This window comes from Zootoca vivipara, chromosome 13, assembly GCF_963506605.1.
Source record: "Zootoca vivipara chromosome 13, rZooViv1.1, whole genome shotgun sequence".
NCBI classification, from domain to species: domain Eukaryota; kingdom Metazoa; phylum Chordata; class Lepidosauria; order Squamata; family Lacertidae; genus Zootoca; species Zootoca vivipara.
This window is the reverse complement of record NC_083288.1, coordinates 37,441,324-37,461,097: the sequence shown is the minus strand read 5'-3', so window position 1 is coordinate 37,461,097 and position 19,774 is coordinate 37,441,324. Positions and strand designations below refer to the sequence as shown.

Genomic DNA, 19,774 nt, shown 5'->3' with positions numbered 1-19,774 from the left:
GGTTCGAATCCCCGCGATAGGGTGAGCTCCCATTGCTCGGTCCCAGCTCCTGCCAACCTAGCAGTTCGAAAGCACGCCAAAGTGCAAGTAGATAAATAGATACCTGGCGGGAAGGTAAACAGTGTTTCCGTGTGCTGCTCTGGTTCGCCAGAAGCGGCTTTGTCATGCTGGCCACATGACCTGGAAGCTATACGCCGGCTCCCTCGGCCAATAACGTGAGATGTGAGCGCTGCAACCCCAGAGTCTGTCACGACTGGACCTAATGGTCAGGGGTCCCTTTACCTTTACCTAACTTCTTCATGGCTGGATAGGCTTGCCTAAACAAAAATGCCTTAAAAAGATGCTGAAAAGAGCACAGCGAAGGCTCCTGTCTGACATCAACAGGCAAGGAGTAGGTGCTGCCACACCAAAAGATTGATTTCTTACAAGCGCCAAATATTATGTGGCACTTATGATCAGTATGAGGCCCCTGACCACTAGCATCCAAAAGAATGTGGCCTTTGACCCCCCTCCCCCCCAAAAGCTTGTCCACTTCTGGAGTAGACACTATTGGGCTTAGATATGGACTGAATGGTCCAACTTTGGGATAAGGCTGTTTTATCCATGCCCATGGCTGGGTTGTGCACGGTTGCACCCATCGGTCTGATATTTCTGGCTTTTCTCCTCTTCTTCTCTTTTCTCCTTCGCTCTCCCCACTTTTCCTTTGAAAGGTTGACTACAAAGCAGATGAGTGGCTCATGAAGAACATGGACCCCTTGAACGACAACGTGGCTACGCTTCTCCACCAGAGCGCAGACAAGTTCACGGCAGAGCTGTGGAAAGATGGTAGGGGGCCTGGGAAGATCTAAGTTGATCCGTTCATAGGCCATCTTCTATCACCAGTGTCCTCCGGGTGGCTTGCAGCCAATCAGAAGCCGTGCTCTGGTTTCTGAATGTTTTGGAAGTCGAACGGACTTCCGGAACGGATTCTGTTCGACTTCCAAGGTACGACTGTATTGCAATAGAACAATTAAGATAGCGGATAGCTTTAAAACAGAGAGTTAATTCAATGATTAATGAGTCGGGGGGGGGAGCAGTTGCCTGCGTTGAATCGGAGTCTCCATATTAAACATATTATTAACCTGTTTACATATTTAATTAACCTAGTGGCCTGCAGATCTTAATAACTGTCAATATAACTTCTCAAATCTGCTTGAAACTCTCTCTTGTTGCTGCTGGTACTAACCACTTTGGTCTTTCTGTTTCCTTCTATCCTTGACCCACCTCTCTCTTTTCCCCCTGTAATGGATTGCTTTGCGAAACCTCACCTGCCCCTTTCCCTGCCTGGCCCTGTCCTTTCTCCAGAGATCCAGAACATACAGAAGGTCTATTTCTTTGACAGCTATGCCGTGGCATCTCAGGGTCCAGCAGAAAGTATGTCCTCCCTTCCCACACATGAGCCACCAGCATGTAGGAAGGGAGGGCTATAGGCATGTTTATGAGGGGGAAGGCATGCACCCTCTTCCTCTTAATATCTGGGGTGGGGAACCAGGGGACCCTCTAGGTGTCGTCCAACTCCCATCAGCCTGAAGCCAGCGTGGCTAATGGTCAGGGATGATGGGAGCTGTAGTTCAGTAATGTTTGGAGGGCCACATGTTCCCCACCCCTGTTTAATATTCTCTAGATCAGGCATCCCCAAACTTCGGCCCTCCAGATGTTTTGGACTACAATTCCCATCTTCCCCGACCACTGGTCCTGTTAGCTAGGGATCATGGGAGTTGTAGACCAAAACATCTGGAGGGCCGCAGTTTGGGGATGCCTGCTCTAGATCCACCTTTTCCCCAAACTTGGGGAACTACAAACAGATGGGACTACATCTCCCATCACCCCCGGCCACAGACGTTGCTAGATAGGAGTGATGGGAGTTGTAGTACAACAACGTCTGGGCACCCAAGGTTGTAGAACATTGGTCTAGACCAGCCTTTCTCAACCTTAGGTCCCCAAATGGGACTACAGTTCCCATCATCCCTGACCCCACTGGTGCTGCTAGCTGGGGGTGATGGGAGTTGTAGTCCAAAAACAGCTGGAGAACCACGTTTGGGAAACGCTGGTCTAGACCATGGATGGGAAACCTTTGGCCCTCCCAGTATTGTTGGTATCACAACTCCCAGCATCCCTGGCCATTGGCCATGCTGGCGGAAGCTGGAGTCCATGAATCTGGAGGGCCAGAGGCTTTCTACCTGGGGTCTGGATCATTCAGATGTGACTTCCTTTACTAACGGTGCACTCCTGCGCATTGTCTTAATAAGTCCCATTGTCTTAAGTAGGGCTTAGTCCCTGGCAAGTGTGTTGTGTTTTCAGGAGCGCAGCCTCAAAGCCGCTCGTGGGCTTCAGAATTAAATTGCCGTGGTTTCTTTTCACTCTCTCCGCTCTGCCCCACGTGTCCTCCGGGGGCTCCTTGGGCACAAGGCTCTCTTTCCTCTCTGCAGTATCTAAACCAGCAGCCCAAGAGCACCTGAGGCTTCTCCCTTCAAAGGCCCACTGAGGCAGAGGGGAGCAAACAGGCCCTCAGGACTTCTGGGTAACACTCGCCTGGTTTTCTTCTGCTCTCTGGTGGCAGTCTAAATTGTGTGGATTAAGAAAGCGGAGATGTGAGGAGGGGCTCATTGAAACTGGTTTCAATGTCCCTTGAGGGTTGGGCTTCCATTGTCCTCCGTCACATCCACTTTGAAGGTTTTATGTATAACTTAAGTGGGTTGGGAAATGCCATTGGCTCCAGGTGGCTTCCACTCCCTCAGGGAGGGCTCACAGGGGTTTGGGGCAGTTGCAATGGATGTTATGTGGGGTTGGGAGAGAGGGAGGAAACCCACAGATTCCTGCATTTCCCCTGGGGAGTGGGCTTGAAGTGATGGATGTGAGCTGAGAAGCCCCTTCGCCCTGTTCCACAGTGGACCGAATCGTGGGCCTGGACCAAGTGAGCGGGATGGGAGACCTTGCCTTCGGCTCCTCATACAAGACGAAGAAGGGGATGTTCCGGACGGTGGGGCAGCTGTATAAGGAGTCTCTCTCCAAGCTCATGTCAACCCTGCGCAACACCAACCCCAACTTTGTGCGCTGCATCATCCCCAACCATGAGAAAAGAGTGAGTTGCTCCCGTGGCGGAGGCCTGTAGTGCATATGGGAAGCAGGATGAGTGTCCTGGCATTGAAGGGAGTCCATCAAAGAATGTCGCTTCTACTCTGAAGCAGGGGAAGGCCTCCTCAGTCAAAAGCAGGCCCAAGCCTTCCACTGGGTGAAAGGGGAGACTCTGGTCCTCGAAGGGAGTTTCTTAGCCAAAGGGCTGTGTGGAGACCTCTTCGTGTGAGTGTCTGGAGGCGGTTGGAGGATGCATGGCGGTCAGTGGATTGAGGCTGAATCCCGACAAGACAATTAATTAATTAATTAATTAATTAATTAATTATTATTATTTATTTATACCCCGTTCATCTGGCTGGGTTTCCCCAGCCACTCTGGGCGGCTTCCAACAGAACATTAAAATGCAATAATCTCTTTAACATTAAAAGCTTCCCTAAACAGGGCTGCCTTCAGATGTCTTCTAAAAGTCTGGTAGTTTTTCTCTTTGACATCTGGTGAGAGGGCGTTCCACAGTGGCGGGTGCCACTACTGAGAAGGCCCTCGGCCTGGTTCCCTGTAACTTGGCTTCTCGCAGTGAGGGAACCGGTAGAAGGCCCTCGGTGCTGGACCTCAGTGTCCGGGCAGAACGATGGGAGTGGAGACGCTCCTTCAGGTATACTGGACCGAGATGGGGGAGACGGGGGCGGGCAGGTGTGGGTGACTCCCTGGTCCTGAATGGGGTAACTGTGCCCCTAAAGAACCGCGTGCGCAGCCTGGGGGTCATATTGGACTCACAGCTGTCCATGGAGGCGCAGGTCAATTCTGCATCCAGGGCAGCTGTCTACCAGCTTCATCTGGTATGCCAGCTAAGGCCCTACCTGCCTGCACATGTTCTCACCAGAGTGGTACATGCCCTGGTTCTGTCTGACTTTAGAAGACAACTAAAATAGGGAAGTTTTTAATGTTTGATGTTTTACTGTGGTTTTATGATTTGTTGGAAGCCGTCCGGAAGTGGCTGGGGCAACCTAGTCCAATGAGTGGAATATAAATAAATTATAATATTATTAGTAGTAGAAGTAGTAGTAGTAGTAGTACACATCTCTCATGAGAGATGATGGGGATTACTCTCTCAGTAACTTTAGTTGCACCACAGGTCCTCCATCCCTGGCGTGCAGTGGCTAGAATGTTAGACAGGCCAGGGAAACCTGATTCAAATCCTCCTCTGCCGTGGTAGCCTTAGAAAACCGGTCCAGTTCCACCTCACAGGGTTGTTGGGAAGATAAATGAGGGATGGCTCCCTCACATACCACCCTGGCCTTCTTGGAGGATCGGCAGGGTATAACTTGTTAGCATTTGTAGCCCCGGGGCAGTTGTGAGACTGACCCAGGGCAAGGACAAAGCCAGTGCAATTATCTGCGGTTGCACTCAGCTTGATAAACAACACACACAAGCCATTGGATAAGGCCAAACTGCTTTATTGTGGCAAAAGGCAGAGCCTGTCTCTGCTTGCCCAGCTCAGACATTCAGAGCTGTTCAGCATGGCTGCTTCTCTCTAGCATAGCAGGCAGTGAAGAGAGAACAACAATTCCACTTCAGGAACAAGCACAGTAGACGAACATCCTGTCTACGTCACTTCCACTCTGTGGAATGAAAACACATACAGTCATATGATACACAACAATCCTATGACTGCAGATGGGGAATGAATCTGCCAACAACCTCCCCCGATGTATGCCAACATAACTAAGAGAAGAAGCAGTATTACTCTGCTTCCTGAAGTGCCCTCTTGACAGGTCCTGCTTCTTCCTGGCTCCTATTACAGGCTGGAAAACTGGAGCCACACCTCGTGTTGGACCAGCTACGCTGCAACGGAGTCCTGGAGGGAATTCGCATTTGTCGCCAGGGCTTTCCCAACCGCATCATCTTCCAGGAATTCCGGCAGAGGTACCCTGAGGACTTGAGGGAGGCCTGGCCTTAGTTAGGAGGGCAATGGGCGTGCGACCAGAGGGGTCTGCCCCTGTTCTCAGCCCCTGAGAATCGGATCCACCATGGGCCTAACCCACCCCTGGTATCTGGAGGTGTTCACGTCAAGCTCAAGCGTGTGTGGTGTCTGTGCAATTTCTAACCTCCCTGCTTTCTTCTTATCTCCTGGCAGGTATGAGATCCTGACTCCAAATGCCATTCCTAAAGGCTTCATGGATGGGAAACAGGCCTGCGAACGCATGGTACGTGGGGCTCTCTGGCCAGGGTGACAGGGGTAATGTGGGTTAGAACTGGCCCACGTGCAGAGAACCAGAAAGTCCTACTAACTAATCCCTCCCACCCCCACCCCCCCAAAAAACCCCACCTTCTGTTTCTTTTCATCCTTACAGATCAAGGCCTTGGAGCTAGACCCCAACCTCTTCCGCATCGGCCAGAGTAAGATCTTTTTCCGCGCTGGCGTCCTGGCTCACCTGGAGGAGGAGCGGGACCTGAAGATCACAGATATCATAGTCTCCTTCCAGGCAGCTGCTCGCGGATACTTGGCCCGCAAGTGAGCACTGAGCCAGTATACTGGGGCGAATTGCCAATGGGCCACTTTAAAGTAGGATGTCATCAGATTCTGGGTCAGGGAACCCAGAGCTGAACAAGAGGTGATGATGGACTCCCAACTCCCATCAGCTCCAGCCAGCATGGCCCATTGGTCAAGGGTGATGGGAGTTGTAGTCCAAAAAACACCTAAGGGGGTCACAGATTCCCCCCCCCATCCCTGACAACAGAGGAGTAAAGAGTCATAAAATTGTAGTGTTGGAAGGGACCCCGAGGGACATCTAGCTCAACCCCCTAGAGAGATCTGCGAGTGAGTGTTTGGCCTATCGCAGGGGTCGCCTCTGTGTGCCTCTGGTGAAGCTGTCATGGCTGGCACCACACACACTCACCGCAACCAAGCAGAGGCTGGAACCTGTTCTGTCGGCTGTAGAACAGTCAGTTAGGCTTCTTTCAAGCCTGATAGAACCAGAGGGGAGAAGTAGGGGAAAGGGAAGGGAATGTGTGGGCCCCAGGGAAGCAGATGCGCGTGTCATCCCAGGGTCGTGGGCTCAAGCCCCGCGTTGGATGAATGATTCCTGCATTGCAGGGGGGTTGGACGAGATGACCCCCGTGGCCCCTCCAACTCTACAATTCTGTGATTCTGCCCATGGGGACCATGTTGGCAGCCCCTGACTTAGTATGTCTGGGAAGCCAGAACTAGAGAGGGGGTTCCGCTTCATCAGTGATTGGGTAGAAGCTCTGTGACTGGCCATGCCCCCTTCTCGGGAATCTTTTGTGACGGGACCCATGACACTTCCTCAGATCTCCCCATTGGGGACAAAGAGCCCCTGGGCTAGGAGATTGCTCTCCACCAGGCTCCCTGACCACCCTTGGTAGGCCTTCCTCCTTTTGTCTCCTCTGGAGGCAGAAACCAGTATGAAACAAGCCAGTTGCAAACACGGCTTCACTGGTGGGCTTTGCACAGGGTGCAGGGGAGGTTGAGGAATTACACAGCCACAGAAGGCTGCGGCATTGCAGGGGGTTGGACTGGATGACCCCTGGGGTCCCAGCTCTACATTTCTACGTTTCTATGATACTGGAGTGCACAGAGCCCTGGCTAAGGTACCTAACAGTGGTTTTCTGTCTGTGTACGCTTCCCTCTCCTCCCAGAGCCTTCATGAAAAAGCAGCAGCAGATGAGCGCTCTCAAGGTCATGCAGCGTAACTGCGCCGCCTACCTCAAGTTGCGCCACTGGCAGTGGTGGCGCCTTTTCACCAAGGTGGGTCAGGCGGCGATGCTAAGGGGGGTGGCTATCTCCTAGGACATCAGGCGTGGTTTGGGGAAGAGCAGCCTCATGGGCCAACTTGAGACCTGTCCCAAGTCCCAATAGCCCATGGAGGGCGGAGGTTCTTCCTTCTCCCGCCACCCCTGCCTCCAGCTTTGGCTCTCTCAACACCTTCCCCTCCTTTTCCTCCTCCCCTTTTCCCCAGGTGAAGCCCCTGTTACAGGTGACCCGTCAGGATGAGGTGATGCAGGCAAAGGCAGTGGAGCTGCAAAAGGTGCAGGAGAAACACGTGAAAACCCAAATGGACCTGAAGGAACTGGAGAACAAATACCAGCAGGTGAGCAGGGAGAGTGGGAGGAGCCAGGAGTCCCCAGCCATTAAGCCACACCTCCTCTCCTGACACCTGCAGCGGAAGCCCCACCCCCTTCTCTTTCAACCATTCACTTGGATTCTCCCTACATTGCCCTCCTTATTGGCCTTCCTGCCTGCCTTCTCCGTGTCCTGAAACAGATTTTATAATAGGTCCGCCTGAATTCCTTTTTCTCTTGGGTCACATCCACACCATAAGCACTATTATAACACATTAACAGTCATGGCTCCCTTGTTTGCATATTAATAAAAATTTATTTTTTAGAAAACGAAACAGTCATGGCTCCCCCCCCCCAAAAAAAGAATAATGGGAACTGTAGTTTAGCCCTTCCAGAAACCTTAGCAAACTGCAGTTCCCGGGATTCCACAACTATGGTGTAAGAGTGCTTTAGTTGTATGGCGTGGGTGTGACCTTTCGTTTGCTAGGACTGCGTCCTCCTCCTCTAAAATTTACACTGGTTTGTACGTTCTGCGTCAAGCTTCTAGTCCCCACTGCTTAAATGCTGGCATTGGGATGAAAACCTTCCTTAACTAAGGGTTTGCCGTACCCTAACGTCCTGAGCGGGACGCGGGTGGCACTGTAGTCTAAACCACAGAGCCTAGGACTTGCCGATCAGAAGGTCAGCGGTTCAAATCCCCGCGACAGGGTGGGCGCCCGTTGTTCGGTCCCAGCTCCTGCCCACCTAGCAGTTCGAAAGCACGGCAAAGTCAAGTAGATAAGTAGGTACCGCTCCGGTGGGAAGGTAAACAGCGTTCTGGTTCGCCAGAAGCAGATCTTGACCCAGAAGCTGTCTGCGGACAAACACCGGCTCCCTTGGCCCATAGAGCGAGATGAGCGCCGCAACCCCAGAGTCATCCGCGACTGGACCAAATGGTCAGGGGTACCTTTACCTTAAACGTCCTGAGCTAGGCTCCAGGAGCATCTGACGCCTGTCCCTCCCTCCTTGATCCCTTTTCCGTGGCTAGCTCTCGGAGGAGAAGGCCATCCTGGCCGAACAGCTGCAGGCGGAGACGGAGCTGTTTGCCGAAGCCGAGGAGATGCGGGCGCGGCTGGCAGCCCGGAAGCAGGAGCTGGAGGACATCCTGCATGAGCTGGAGTCGCGGGTAGAAGAGGAGGAGGAGCGTTGCCAGCAGATGCAGGGGGACAAGAAGAAGATGCAGCAGCACATCCAGGTGAGTTGGGAAGAGAGGACCCTCCACCACTAGGAGGAGCAAAGGAGGAGGGCAGCTGCCGCCCACTCTCTTGCGGGAAGACGGCTAAATTGTTCCGTGCAGCTATGCGTTAGGTGTGGTGGGTGGAACGAAGGAAGAGTTTTGCTTCATCCACTAACATTTGTGCAGAAATCGGTTTTTCTCGGGCCAAGTTTCTAAGGGCATGCACAGAGAGAGAAGCTTGGTTGTTACCAGGTTAGTTGTGACACTGAACGGGGCCTTCTCAGTGGTGGTGCCTCAGTTGTGGAATTCCACTCCTGTAAAGGCCTACCTGCCCACCCACCCCCCAAATCCCTTTAAAAAGATAAATTTCTTCAGCTCAGCTTTAAAAATAGGTCCTGGTTTTGTTTTGAAATACAGTCAAACCTCGGTTGTCAAACATTATCCGTTCTGGGAGACCATTCAACTTCCTAAACGTTTGACAACTGAGGAGCGGCTTCTGATTGGTTGCAAGAGTTTCTTGCACTCAAGCGGAAGCCTTGTCAGATGTTCGGGTTCCAAAAAACGTTCGGAAACCAGAGCATTTACTTCAGGGTTTTCAGCATTCGGAAGCCGAAACGTACAATAACGGAGGCGTTCGGGAACCGAAGTTTGACTGTAAATGCATTTGTTTATGGCATCTGCAGAGCACTTAGGGCGACTTGCATGGCCATCCTTGCATCAATTCTGTGGCTGCAGGGTAGACTTGGTGAGCGACTGCCCCGAGGTCGCCCAGTGAACTTTGTAGGTGAGCAGGGATTTAAATCTGGGTCTTCCTGGTTCTAGTCCAGCCACTACACTGGGCTTGAATATTCTGCTAACCCTGCTGCTTTGTTGACACAGTTCCTGGGCTTGAAACAACCACTCCACTTCTTTTATATGGCCCGGGACATTTCTTTACGTATGCCCACTGAGCCCTACACTCTCTATCCTCCCTTGTAGGACATCGAAGAGCAGCTGGAGGAGGAGGAGGCAGCCCGGCAGAAGCTGCAGCTGGAGAAAGTGAGCACAGAAGCCAAGATGAAGAAGATGGAGGAAGACCTGCTGGTGCTTGAAGACCAGAACTCAAAATTGCACAAAGTGAGTTGGGGGCCCTTCCTGCTCCAGCCTCCCCACCTCTGGCACAAAGCAGAAAAGGCAGCAGTGGTGTGTGTGTGTGTGTGTGTGTGTGTGTGTTTTGCCTGTCTGCCTTGTGTTTTGTGGGCAATCCTTGCACTGGTGGGTGAACCTTCGCTTGCTTCTCTTCTCAAGTGCTTCAGCAAGTTACATTTTGTTGTGTTTGTTTAGAATTGAAAACCAATAAAATATTTTCTTTTTTAAAAAAAAAGCAGAGGAGGAACCTCAGCCTGCTGCTGCTTTGTGAGGAGCAGACTGCCCCGGGGGTGGGATTTTAACTATTAAACTCCACAGTTGCAGAGATGGAGAGAGAGGTGAAGGGGCGCTATTTGGGGGGCCTAGAGACAGTTGGTTTAGTCAGGACTCTATGAGCCTGGACTCCTGGGTTTCTTGGAAGTGTTAAGCATGCTTGGGTCCTAACCCCCACCCACCCCGTGTCTTATTACACTCGCTTCCCTTTCTGGCCACTGCCTTCACCAGGAGAGGAAGCTGATGGAGGAGCGTCTCTCTGAATTCACCTCCCATATGGCAGAGGAGGAGGAGAAGGTGAAGAGCCTCTCCAAACTGCGCAACAAATACGAAGCTGTCATCGCCGACATGGAAGGTGCGTCTGGGAACAGGGGAGTGGGCAATGGTACACAGAGGTGGGGGGGGTGCAGCCTAGATTTCTTCCCTGGGCACTTCAGACGCCAGGAATCACATTCCTTTGGTGTGGCAATTGAAACCTGGTGTAAAACTGGCCTCTTTGGGGAAGCGCTTCTTTGGGGAGGTATTTTCTCCCCCCCCCTCCCAGACTGGCAGCCTCTTGGCTAAAGTCCGTGCATGGAGAATGAGCTATGCAGGGTGTTGGTGGGGCCACAGCTTGGTAGGAGAGCACATGCTTCTCCTGCAGAGAGTCCCAGGTTCGCTCCTTGGCATCTCAAAAGGAAGAGGACTGGGAAAAGGGATTCCTGCCTGAGGTCCTGGAGATCCTCTTTGTCCAGGCCAGAGTTTCCCGAACTTGGGTCGCCAGCTGTTTTTGGACTACATCTCCCATCATCCTTAGCTACCAGGACCAGTGGTCAGGGGTGATGGGAATTGTGGTCCAAAAACAGCTGGTGACCCAAGTTTGGGAAACCCTGGTGTAGACCAAGACCGGGCTTAGCCGAAAACATAACAGCCCTGCTGAATCAAGCCAATGGCCCATCCAGTTCAGCATGCTGTTCCCACAGTGGCCAGGCAGGTGTCCCTACTGGAAACTCCAAAGCAGGACCTGAACGCAGCTCCCATGCTCTCCACTTGCAATTCCCAGTAACTGGCATCCAGAGGCTATATTATACTGCCTTTGACAGTGGAGGTGGAACATTAGGGACCAATTCTGGGCTCTGGTTAGGGATGGGGAACATGTGGCCTTCCCAGGCAATGCTGGACTACAACTCCCAACATCCCTGGCCATCGGCCACGCAGGCTGTGGCTGATGGGAGCTGGGGTCCAGCTGCATTTGGAGGGACGCATGTTTCCCACTAGCAATGAACAGCCTGCTTCATGTGCTTCTGCGATCGGGACATCCTGTTTCCTTGCTTGACCTTTCCCCCATTCTCCCCTCCCTTCGCCCTTCTAGATCGGCTAAAGAAGGAGGAAAAGGGGCGCCAGGAGCTGGAGAAGCTGAAGCGCAAGCTGGACGGGGAGGCAGGGGACCTGCAGGAGCAGGTGGTGGAGCTGCAGCAGCAGCTGGAGGAGCTCCGACAAGCGCTGGCAAGGAAGGAAGCCGAGCTACAGGCAGCGCTGGCCAGGTAAGTGTGCTCCTGCCTGCTTGGCAATGGAGGCTGATTCAACAGGGCACTGCCCAACCAGCCTCACTCTCCCTTCTGCTGGTAAGCTAGGCTGGCCGCAAGTAGCCTCAAGGTGGAACTCTTCCTTCCCATTCATTGGGATTCTTTTTTGAGGGTGTCCAAGGATGAACAAGGGAAGCAGAAGTGCACAAGAGGGATGTATTGGCTGAAGCACCCTGCCCTGAAGCCCTAAACAGATGGTTGGCTTCCTCATAGGGAATCCCTTAGAGCAGGGAATAGGCAGAAGGTAGATATGGGGATCTACTGGAAGATTTCAGGGTGGCTTTTGCAGCAGATCCCATCAAGGATGCCTGGCTCTTGGTCGTTCAACGAGTAGCAACAACTTTTCCTTCCCAATCAGGCTTCTGAAACGAAGGAAAGCTTTGGTGGAAACTATGAATGAATGGACTTTTTTGTGTGTGGAAGGACTTTGATCTCCGCTCTGGTACTTGGGACAAATTCCTGGGCAGCTGAGATGCACTCAGAGGTGCCCTTGTCTTTTTAATTCTAAGCATATGCCTGTGCCTTTTAAAACCCACTGTTTTGCACTTTGCTCCAGCTAGTGGACCTCGAGGGTTCTAGGGGGTTGCAGTTTCTGCAAGCCAATACCCTGACTTAGGGGAACCTAATTGACTACAATAATTAACCTATGACTCTCAACCATGGCTTGGAAAGAAATTTCCTTAAATTTCTGAAGTATAGGTACAAACTTGGGTTAGATTCAGGGGAACACAATTGCTCTTCTGTGCCTCTTTGGCTTCCTGCAAAGATCTTCCTCTCTTCCCCTTTTGGGTGCCCGCTGCCTGCCACTAGCTTCCCTCCTCCCCGCTGCCCCCCTTTCCCTCCGGCCCACCCTCAGCCTGGCCCTCTTGCCCCTCTGACCTTTCCCACCCGCCTTGCAGGGTGGAGGAGGAGTCTGCGCAGAAGAACGCCGTGCTGAAGTCCCTCCGCGAGCTGCAGGCGCAGCTGGCCGAGCTGCAGGAGGACATGGAGTCCGAGAAGGTGGCCCGCGCCAAAGCCGAGAAGCAGCGGCGGGACCTGGGCGAAGAGCTGGAGGCCCTGAAGACGGAGCTTGAGGACACCTTGGACTCGACAGCCGCACAGCAGGAGCTACGGTAAGGGCCTGGTGGCAGCCGGCAGACCTGCCTGGACCCGGAGGTGGCCGCGTCTGGGGATAAGTAAGCCGACAGGAGGCAGAGATGGCCATCGACTCGGATGGTTTTGAAGGAGAGGGTTGGACAGACCCATGGAGGACAAGGCTATCCAGTGATTGCTAGCCATAAGGACTGTGTTCTGCTCCACAACCAGAGGCAGTAATGTGCCTGAAGGCCAGTTGCTGGAAAACGCAAGGGGGGAGAGTGGGCTCAGGTCTTGCTTGTGGGATCTGGCCAGCCACTGTGAGAAAAGGATGCTTGACTAGATGAGCTTCTGACCTTGACCCAGCAAAGCTCTTAAATTCTCCCCTACTCCCTAGTGGTCTCTCCAGGACAAGCCCGTCTCACCCTGCTAGCCTCACCCTGATCCCATCCTTTCCCCCTTCCCCTGGCAGGTCGAAGAGGGAGCAAGAAGTAACTGAGCTGAAGAAGACCATCGAGGACGAGGTCAAGGTGCACGAAGCCCAGGTGCTGGAGATGCGCCAGCGGCACACGACCGCCCTGGAGGAGCTGTCGGAGCAGCTGGAGCAGTCGCGCCGGGTACGGGGATGGAGGGGAGGGTTACTGGGATTACAGAAAGGCGAGGGAGCTGGTAAGAGTGGGGATATGGAGAACCTGTGGGGCCTTCAGTGGTTCTTGGACTGCAGCAGCTCCCATCATCCATTGGCTATGTCGGCTGGTGATGGAGTTGGACCCCGACAAGATGTAGAGGCTGAGAAGCTGGAAGGCTCTGAGAGCCAGAGATCAGGAAGGCCTAAGACCAAGGGCGGCTTGGTTTTCAGAGGCAGGGAGGGGTTAGGAGAGGCCAATGGCCCAGAAACAAGGGAGGGTGTGCCCCTAGTTTTTTAATCATTTATTTATCAATCTTTTGCATTTATGCCCCACCTTTACTTCAAGGTGCTCTTCCTCCCCATTTTATCCCCACAAAAAAACCCTGTGAGGAGGCTGTGACTGGCCCAAGGTTCACCCAGGGATTTGCACCCTGCTCTCCCCCAAGCCCTAGTCCAAACACTCTGACCACCGCACCACATTGGCTCTCCTACAGAGAACACTCAAGCAGAGAGATTTTTTAAGAAGTCATACGTCCCCGAAATAGGTGTGTTCAGTCCTGCAGCCCAGTTTTAAGCATTCAGTGATCCCAGCAGGATTCAACTTGCCTTAGTAAACCTGCTTAAGGATCATGGCCTTCGTAGGCTGGAGGGGAGAGAGCGAGCAGTGCCCCAGAGCCAGGCCCTTGGTGAGTTCTGATGCCTTTTCTCCCTCCCAGTTCAAAGTTACCCTGGAGAAGACCAAGCAGGCCCTGGAAGGGGAGAATGTGGAGCTGCAGAAGGAGGTGAAGGTCCTGCAAGCAGCCAAGCTGGAGTCGGAGCAGCGGCGCAAGAAGCTGGAAAGCCAAGTCCAGGAGCTGCAGCTGCGGGGCACTGACAGTGAAAGAGTCAAAGCTGAGCTTATGGAGAGGCTGGGGAAGCTGCAGGTGTGTGTGTGTGTGTGTGTGTGTGTGTGTGTGTGTGTGTGTGTGTGTGTATAAGTGTTAGAAAGTGCATTCTCTGAAGGCAACCATCCTTCAAATTGCCTTCTCCTTCCACCCACTCCCAGTCCTCATTTTCCAAATCTTTTTACCCATGTAGCCTCCCAGGCTTATTAAGGCTCTCGTGTCTCTATAGCTGTCCTCTGTACCTTGCTGGATTTGTGCCAAGTCAGCCCACAAATTCTATGTTTAGAATTAATTGCACAAGATATTAAGTGCCCCTATAAGTGCCTGCATAATTCTGCTGCAGATATTGAGATGTTTAGGGGGGAGGGAAGTTGAGTAGCTGCTGGGGGTGGGAGATGGCACCAAGATGGTAAGATGGCAAGTAAAAATGGAGGGGAAGAGTGGGTAACAGCAAGGGGGGCAAGGGAGGCTCCCCATCACTGAAACAACCCTGGCAGCCCCAAATTATCCAATGCTTTGCCCAGTCGCCAGTCTGTTTCCTGAGCCCAACACGGCTTTCATGGTTTATAAAGCTTTTCTGTGCATTCACAAGGACTGGAAATAAGCATTTTTAAAATATGTAAAAGAAAGCTGAACTTCTCAGAATTCCACAATGTGCACCAAATACCAGAGTGGGTTACTTGCTTGTTTGGTGGATGCATAGAATACACAGCCAGAGTCTTATTTTTAACTTTTGACTTGTAATAGATGGATGTTTTGATTTCCCTTGATTCATTTGGACTTCATCTTTGGTATGTGTATTTGTGTCTCTCTCCCCGTCTGTCTGCTGCCTTCGTCTCCCGGAAACAGAACGAACTCGACGGAGTCTCCGGTACCCTTGGAAGTGCAGAGTCCAGGGCAATAAAGCTTGCCAAAGACCTGGCCAGTGTAGAATCCCACCTGCAAGATTCCCAGGTACATGGCAAAACCTGGGAATGTGAGACAGAGAGAGGCTGTACCCTGGATGATAGAGGGTGGTGCTTTGTGCCGGAAGGTGGGGGCAATACTCAGAGGGCAACAACAGTGAATCCCTTGAGGTTTAGGGACAAGGGGAAAGAATGTGTAAAGGGTAGGAAGCACAGTTTCAGCTTGTAAAATATTGCTTTATATCCCAAGCATAGCTGTGAGTTCACAAAGCAATATTGGACAAGTAAGTCACCGTTTCATTTGGCCTCTGTTTTTCTGTTTCTGTAAAAGGGAATAAATGTGCCCTGTCTCATAGGGTGCAGCAAAATTTGTAAAGTACCTGCATATTCCACATGCTAAAAGAAAAAGTATTCTCCCTGCTTACAAATACATTTTATCATAGTGAGCTGTGACAAAAATAGGCTGTAAACAGCTAGGAACCCAATGTATCTACTTGTAAAACAACCTCAAAAAGGAGATCTGCCCGGAACTCTCTTAATGTTAGGAAGGGCAGGCACTAATGATCATTGCTAGATAGCATGTAACGTCATTTGGGGGCCACGAGTAATAAGGCCATGCTCCATCCTTTCAGGCTTCTGCCAACTGCCAGAGGCAGGTCTTGTGATGCGTTAGGGGGCTGGACTGTGGGCTTAATTGCACCTAGTCCCTCTCTTAAGTTCCCCAGGAGAGCTCTAGTAGGTGCGGAGAGAACAGTGGGCTGAGAGCTGGGGCACCTGATTTCCTGAGAGGGGAAGAAGAGTAGTAGATCTGGACAGGTTTGGTCTCTTATCACATGTCATTTTACCCCACCTCTCAATCGCAGGAACTGCTCCAGGAAGAGACGCGGCAGAAACTGAACCTGAGTTCTCGAGTCCGGCAGCTGGAAGAGGAAAAAGCGGGTCTGCTGGAGCAGCTAGAGGAGGAGGAGGCTGCCAAGGGCAACTTCACCCGTCAGATCCAGAGCTTACAGCAGCAGGTGGGAAGTAGAAGTGGTTGACAGGCAGTACCTTCCCCACCACCATACACACAGTGTGAGCCAAAAGGAAAAATCAGGTGTCATTGGCTCTCATGGGTCCACCAGAGAAGGCATGTTGAACAAGCTTTTATCTCAAGTCAATGGCTTTCTCTAAGGAGAAATGGAAAGATCAAGGCTTCCTTGCCCCCTTTCTCCCCTGTGGATTGAACTGGGGAAATGTATATCCTGGCCCAGTTCTGCCAGATCACTTTCTTTGGACCTGCACACAAAAGGGAAGAGGGACTTGGTTTCTCTGCCACCTCTTTCCTGGCACCAGGGCTTGGAAAAGTGCCCCGTGAACGTAACTAGTTGGTGCCCCAGCCAAGGTGTGAAGAGGCAAGCGAGTTGCTGCTTTGCTGTCCATGGGGAGAGGCAGCTCAGCTTGCCTTCTGCTTTCAGCCAGAGATTTGCTGGGAAATATGTTAAAAAAATTATAACGGAACATGATATCTGGGTAAACACATGCTAATAGAGTTCTTTTTAAAAAAGAAAGAGAGAAAAGTCATTTTGCATCATCAGCATTTGAAGAAAGGAAGAGAGAGAGGGCTGATAAAGTCTGGGTGGAACTGGGGCTTTTGCTGCAGAAGCCTCTCATAAACTTGACTTCTGAAGTTCCCAACACCCCTTTGGTTAGCCTGGCGCTGTGTGGACAGTGTGTGACTTCCCCTGTGGCCGTTCTGCCAGGTGATGGAGACCAAGAAGAAGCTGGAGGACGATGCTGGAGTAGCCGAATCAATAGAGGAGGCTCGGCGCCGGGCAGCCAAGGACCTGGAGGCTCTCTCCTTGCGCTACGAGGAGCGGGTCCAGGTCTGCGACAAACTGGAGAAAGGACGGACCCGGCTGCAGCAGGAGCTGGACGATGTCACCGTCGCCCTGGACCAGCAGCGCCAGGTGGTCTCCGCCCTCGAGAAGAAGCAGAAGAAATTCGACCAGGTGAGGCCTATGTTTCCCCCATCAGGTTTTTCTGCCAATTAGTTGTTCTGTCCCTGACCCAAACTGCAGTTTGCCCCTCAGTCACTTCAGCTGACTATATACTGCTTCCCCCCTGGGGGAAAAGATGTCACCTTCCCTGCACACGAACACCCCCCGCTCTGATTCACTTCCTAAAGGGCTTTGCGTAAAGGTAAAGGGACCCCTGACCTTTAGGTCCAGTCATGACTGACTCTGGGGTTGCTGCGCTCATCTCGCGTTATTGGCTGAGGGAGCCGGCTTACAGCTTCCAGGTCCGCTCTAATTCACTTCCTAAAGGGCTTTGCGTACCTGAAGATGAAAAGTGTTGTCTCAAAAGCTATGCCCACTACAAGCCTTTCTTTGGCTCAGAAAAACCGTTAAACGGGTTTTTCACCTGTGATTTGGAACTATTCCCCTCCCAATGGGAGCACTTTCTTCCTGTCATTTTGGATACCATTTTCCCCTGCCTTCCCGTCTTTATCTTAAAGGCAACCTGTCTTCCTGCATATCTCTCTCTCTCTCTCTCTCTCTCTCTCTCTCTCTCTCTCTCTCTCTCTCTCTCTCTCTCTCTCTGCTGTGTCTGGCATCCCCCCAAATCCTAAGTTGAACCCAATTTCCCCCTGCCCAGTCAAGCACAGCTTGGTCACTGTTTACATTGAGGCCTCTTTGGATCCTTGACAGATGCTGGCCGAGGAAAAGCTGATCTCTGCCCGCTACGCCGAGGAAAGGGACCGAGCGGAAGCAGACTCCCGGGAGAAGGAGACCAAGGTGCTCTCGCTGAGCCGTGCCTTGGAGGAGGCTCTGGAGACACGGGAGGAGCTGGAGAGGCAGAACAAGCAGCTTCGGGCAGAAATGGACGACCTGGTCAGCTCCAAGGACGACGTCGGCAAGAACGTAAGGGAGCCCGGACACCTGGGTCCTCTGGAAAGGGAAGAGGGGGGTGACAGTAGGGCAAATGTGCCGAGAGGTCCGGCTCTCATTCTCTGAAGAAGAGGGCAGGAAGTAAAGACAGCGATACAGTGGTGCCTCGCTAGACGAATTTAATTCGTTCCACGGGTCTTTTCTTATAACGAAAAATTCATCTAGCGAATCCCATAGGAATGCATTGAAAAAAATTTTGCCCATAGGAACGCATTAATTGAATTTCAATGCATTCCTATGGGAAACCGCGATTCGCTAGACGAATTTTTCGTAAAACGAATTCGTCTAGCGAGGCAACCTCCGCTCGAAAAATCCTTTCGTTAAGCAGAAATTTCGTTAAGCAGGGCATTCGTTAAGCGAGGCACCACTGTAAGTTTTTTCAGGCTGCCATTTCCTTTGAAACAAATTCTTCTCTCCCTTGCAACAGCAAGACCCACAAATCTTTTTTTTAAAAACAATTGAACCCTCAGATTTCTAAGATTTCAGCACAGTCACTAGCAATTGATGGAATGTTCCCTGCTTGCTTGGCATATGCCGCAGGGTTTCCCAAACTTGGGTCACCTGCTGTTTTTTTGGAACACAGTTCCCATCATCCCTGACCCTGGTCCTGCTAGCTAGGGATGATGGGAGTTGTAGTCCAAAAACAGCTGGAGACCCGAGTCTGGGAAACCCTGCGGCATATGGGATGTCATGCAAACTTACGGATACCTTGGCAGGAAGCCAGCTGTTCTGCTACAATCCCCTCAGTGCGATGACACTCCATCCCTTACATCAGGGGTGTGGGACATGTGGCCCTCCACATGTTGGAGGACTCAAACTCTCCTCAGCCCCAGCAAGCAATGGTCAGTAACCAGGGTTGTTGGAAACTGTAGCCCAGTAATGTTTGTAGGGCTACCGGCCTCCCCGCTCCTCCTGCTTTTCTCTCCTAACACCCCACCCCACCCCCCGCTTCTTCCCATCAGGTGCACGAGCTGGAGCGTTCGAAGCGGGCTCTGGAGCAACAGGTGCAGGAAATGCGAGCCCACCTGGAGGAGCTAGAAGACGAGCTTCAGGCCACGGAGGACGGGAAGCTCCGCCTGGAGGTCAACATGCAGGCCCTGAAGGCCCAGCACGAGAGGGAGCTGCAGAACCGCGACGATGCCAACGACGACAAGAAGAAGCTGCTTGGGAAGCAGGTGGGGAGGGAGGCCGGGGAGGCTCATTCCCCATCAGCCTTTGCCCAAGTGTGTGTGTGTGCGCAGCGCACGCACGCCTAGAACAAAAAGTGCCAAGAATAGTGGCGAAAAGGCCCATATTTGCATAAGAGGACCAGTGTGGTGCCACAGTTAGAGGGTGGCAGACTTAGACCGACGGGTCCAAGTCATAACCCAAAAGATCTCTCACAAGGTGGTCGTGAGGCTTCATGGGAGGTGGGCGGGCAAGGTTGGATTAACCATGAAGCAAAAGAAGCACATGCTTAGGGCATCAACGGAAGGGGGGCACCACAGAATTTTTTCCCGTTGCCAGATTTTTAACATTCAAGGTCACAAATCGCTCATCTGAGCTTTCATTTTCTCAGTTGAAGTATGTTAAAAATTCCAACGGAACGGCGACGCAACAAGGCAGTCTGGGTGCCTTATCTGTGCTAAGCAGAGAAGCAGGTGTTTCTCCTCTTGACGTTTTCTTGCTGCTGCATCCCCAGGTGCGGGAGTTGGAGGCTGAACTGGACGCGGAGAGGAAGCAACGGGCCCAAGCGCTTGCAGCCCGGAAGAAGCTGGAGCTTGATCTTCAGGAGGCGCTGGCACAGCTGGATGCGGCCAACAAGGGAAGGGACGAAGCAGGGAAACAGCTGCGAAAATTGCAGGTGTGTGAGAGAAAGAGATAGAGAGAAGGAAGGAAGGCTTCAGGAAAAAAATGTGGGGGGGAACCGTCCCCCCCCCCGAATTTTTTCGGTTTTTTCCGGGCCTTCACATCTCTACACAGGAGATGACTGAGAAAGCA

General features: G+C 52.2%; 1 protein-coding gene across 1 annotated transcript in view; it reads left to right on the top strand.

Annotated features, from left to right (window-relative positions):
* Positions 1-19,774, top strand: part of LOC118094169 (myosin-10) — a gene marked incomplete in the record, with an annotated part of 62,472 nt that overhangs the window by 32,141 nt on the left and 10,557 nt on the right. The window contains 20 exon segments of the mRNA XM_060281647.1: positions 711-825; positions 2,928-3,121; positions 4,916-5,037; positions 5,249-5,318; positions 5,466-5,626; positions 6,772-6,880; positions 7,092-7,223; positions 8,222-8,428; positions 9,389-9,526; positions 10,043-10,166; positions 11,163-11,334; positions 12,276-12,488; positions 12,923-13,067; positions 13,795-14,001; positions 14,812-14,916; positions 15,731-15,883; positions 16,607-16,855; positions 17,555-17,767; positions 18,757-18,969; positions 19,476-19,637. Coding sequence (XP_060137630.1) covers positions 711-825; positions 2,928-3,121; positions 4,916-5,037; positions 5,249-5,318; positions 5,466-5,626; positions 6,772-6,880; positions 7,092-7,223; positions 8,222-8,428; positions 9,389-9,526; positions 10,043-10,166; positions 11,163-11,334; positions 12,276-12,488; positions 12,923-13,067; positions 13,795-14,001; positions 14,812-14,916; positions 15,731-15,883; positions 16,607-16,855; positions 17,555-17,767; positions 18,757-18,969; positions 19,476-19,637 — 3,204 coding nt within the window.